At 35.0% G+C, this 2,892-nt stretch overlaps 1 protein-coding gene across 1 annotated transcript in view; it reads left to right on the top strand.

Moving 5' to 3' along the window:
• Positions 1–360: 360 nt before the first annotated feature.
• Positions 361–2,892, top strand: part of LOC111385122 (eukaryotic translation initiation factor 3 subunit A-like) — a 10,597-nt gene continuing 8,065 nt past the window's right edge. The window contains exons 1-3 of the mRNA XM_023009494.1: positions 361–455; positions 994–1,475; positions 2,396–2,412. Coding sequence (XP_022865262.1) covers positions 410–455; positions 994–1,475; positions 2,396–2,412 — 545 coding nt within the window. The 5' untranslated portion in view covers positions 361–409. The remainder of the gene's footprint in view (positions 456–993; positions 1,476–2,395; positions 2,413–2,892) is intronic.

The following is a 2,892-nucleotide window of genomic DNA, read 5'->3' as shown; positions in this document are numbered from 1 at the left end:
GTCTATGAGAAAATAGTTTTGTAATGTTTTAGTGGGCAATGGGCTATTCTCAAATGGGTCTATTAAAATTTTTGTTTGTTTAGTTACAAACCTCGAGGTGTTGCTGTGAGGTGTATGCCTCCAAATCCCTCCTCACAATTTATACTCATCTGAAGCTTGTGGTCGTAGCTTGAAAATTTTGTATTTATGGGCTATTTCAATGTGTCTATATTGTCTCATTGCCTCCTTTTCCCCGCGTTCAATCTTGAAGCCTCCATGTGGCTTTCCATACATATTTGTTTGTGTGCTAATTATTGAATGGTAGATTATTTTTATCACAATTACTGGCCGTGCAAAGGGTATTTTGTGACTAATTGAATTTTATTTATTCTGTTTCTCAGTCATCTGAAAGATTAGTTAGATTCTTGAGATGGCGACCTTTGCCAGACCTGAGAATGCTTTGAAACGTGCTGAAGGTGAGTGATGATTGAATGATTATAACTATTGCTCGGCATTTTCTCCCTGCCAGGTCAATCCATAGTCAGTTTTTTCTTTACAATTTGGCTTTTTTTGGTATATCACGAATTAATTTTTCTCTCTCGTTACAGTTGCCACAAAAATCTTTGAGTTGGCTAGTTCTTGATTCATCTTATAATGTTGTAGACGCAAAATTATCCATTATTTCATTATATTGAGTATGAGTATTATGAGAGATGCATCGACAGCCATATAATTCTTCCTTCTGAAATGGTAGATACAAATTGCTATGTTGCGATGCATTAGACTGTGGCGAGACAAGATTAAACATTGGTTTTGGCCTTTGGCCACTTCCAAATAATTTTCAGGGTTGTACAATAAAGTATGCATTGTGTACTTGTCCAGATGTTCTCATACATCTTTTTTATCTCTCTTCTTCAAGATTTCGCCACATTTATGTATTGTATACTAGCGAAATGTCTCTTTTTTACATTCTTGATATGTTTGGTGGAGGTAACCTATAATGTGGTGATGCAGAGTTGATCAATGTTGGACAAAAGCATGAAGCTCTCGAGGCTCTTCATAGTTTTATTACCTCAAGGAGGTATAGAGCATGGACAAGGACACATGAGAGGATACTGTTCAAGTATGTAGAGCTATGTGTCGATATGAGGAGGGGCAGGCATGCTAAGGATGGTCTTATTCAGTATCGTAGTATCTGCCAACAAGTTAACATTAATTCGCTGGAGGAGGTGATAAAGCATTTCATGCAGCTGTCCACTGAGAAAGCTGAGCTTGCACGTAGTCAAGCACAGGCCTTAGAAGAAGCTCTAGATGTAGATGATTTAGAAGCTGATAAAAGGCCTGAAGATCTGATGTTGAGCTATGTTAGTGGTGAAAAAGGAAAAGAAAGATCTGACCGTGAGCTTGTCACTCCATGGTTTAAGTTCTTGTGGGAGACATATAGAACGGTGTTGGAAATTTTACGCAACAACTCAAGATTGGAGGCTCTGTATGCGGTGAGATATTCTTAAATGCACTTTTGGTTCGTATAATTTTCTTCGGCTCCTGCCAGAGGTTTTATCTGCAATTGGAAATTGTGTTTTTTCATTACCATGTTATCTGTCGCAAGTCCTGAGTGAGGTTTTCAGTATCTGACTTTTTAGTGGCATGCGTCAAGTAAAAAAATGTTAAAAATATAATTATAAAGCTCCAATGAGTTACCATTGAGCCAACAGAGCCTATGAACTCAATCAAGTATGTATTTTAGATATTTTTATTAGTATAAGCATGACTATGCATCATGCAGTTAGTTATTCAAATATTTTTCTCCTTTCTGCTATTACAGAAACCCTTTTATAGCTGATATTCTACAGGTTGCTGATCTCTTATAATCAGAAAAATCTAATGGAACAACTTAGATCCACATTCCAAAAATAATGTTTCTCATACTCGATAACTACGAAAATTTTTTCCTAGTATCAAATACTAGAAATAACATTATTTTATATGTTAATTTATTTTTGTCTTTCCAAACGCATGCATTTCTAGCAGGATTTTCCTCTTCTATAAAATCGAGAAACATTTATGGTGTAGGTCAGTTTTGCAACATCATACTGTAGGGAATTATTAAATGGCATCTTTTTTGAAGTAGGAGTTTGATTTTATTAGTTGACTGCATGTGGTGCTTACTTTTATAGGAAACAATATTCCAGGTGTAAAATAGGTAGATATGTATTTTTGCAGTGACTCTAAATTTGTAATATAAGAGATGATTTATATTATTTTTTTTACTGGTTTAAAAATAATTCCAACAAAAAGTTATATTTTCTTTTACATTTTTGTGGACAATCATATGGACAGCTAATTTCTGATCATCAGATGTATATAGAAACTTTATAAATTTTATCTCTGATTATGAATGTTTAATCTCTTGCAGTCATTAATTATTAGAAGGTAGATGTTAATATAAAAGTAGATTCTTATATCTTTAACTATGACATATATTTGCATTAGCTCTGAAATATGGAGTGAGAAGCCTTATTATTTTTATGGCATGATCGTGGTCATGGCTTATTTTATGAGTTGAAGCTCATTGGATTTTTATTGTACATGGTCAGAGAATGTGTATTTATCTTGTTCATTTCTTGGAGGGTCCATTTTCCCTTTCACTCGTAGTGTGGGGAACAAGTGGACTTTAGAAGTACTGCTAATTGAGTTGAGGAATCAAACTTTATCGATTGTTTTATAGATCGTTCTGGGCGTGGCCAAGTGGTAAGGCAACGGGTTTTGGTCCCGCCATTCGGAGGTTCAAATCCTTCCGTCCCAGAGCCATATCCATTTCGTACCAATCGATCAAATCATTCAACTTTTGATGTAAAAGGTTTATAGACGGAGTTAACCATTTGGTTAATATATCCAATTCTTGATTGAAAG

The sequence above is a fragment of the Olea europaea genome, unplaced genomic scaffold (genome assembly GCF_002742605.1).
Source record: "Olea europaea var. sylvestris unplaced genomic scaffold, O_europaea_v1 scaffold309, whole genome shotgun sequence".
Classification (NCBI taxonomy): domain Eukaryota; kingdom Viridiplantae; phylum Streptophyta; class Magnoliopsida; order Lamiales; family Oleaceae; genus Olea; species Olea europaea.
Note: the sequence above shows the minus strand (reverse complement) of the source record. Positions and strands in the feature narration are given on the sequence as shown.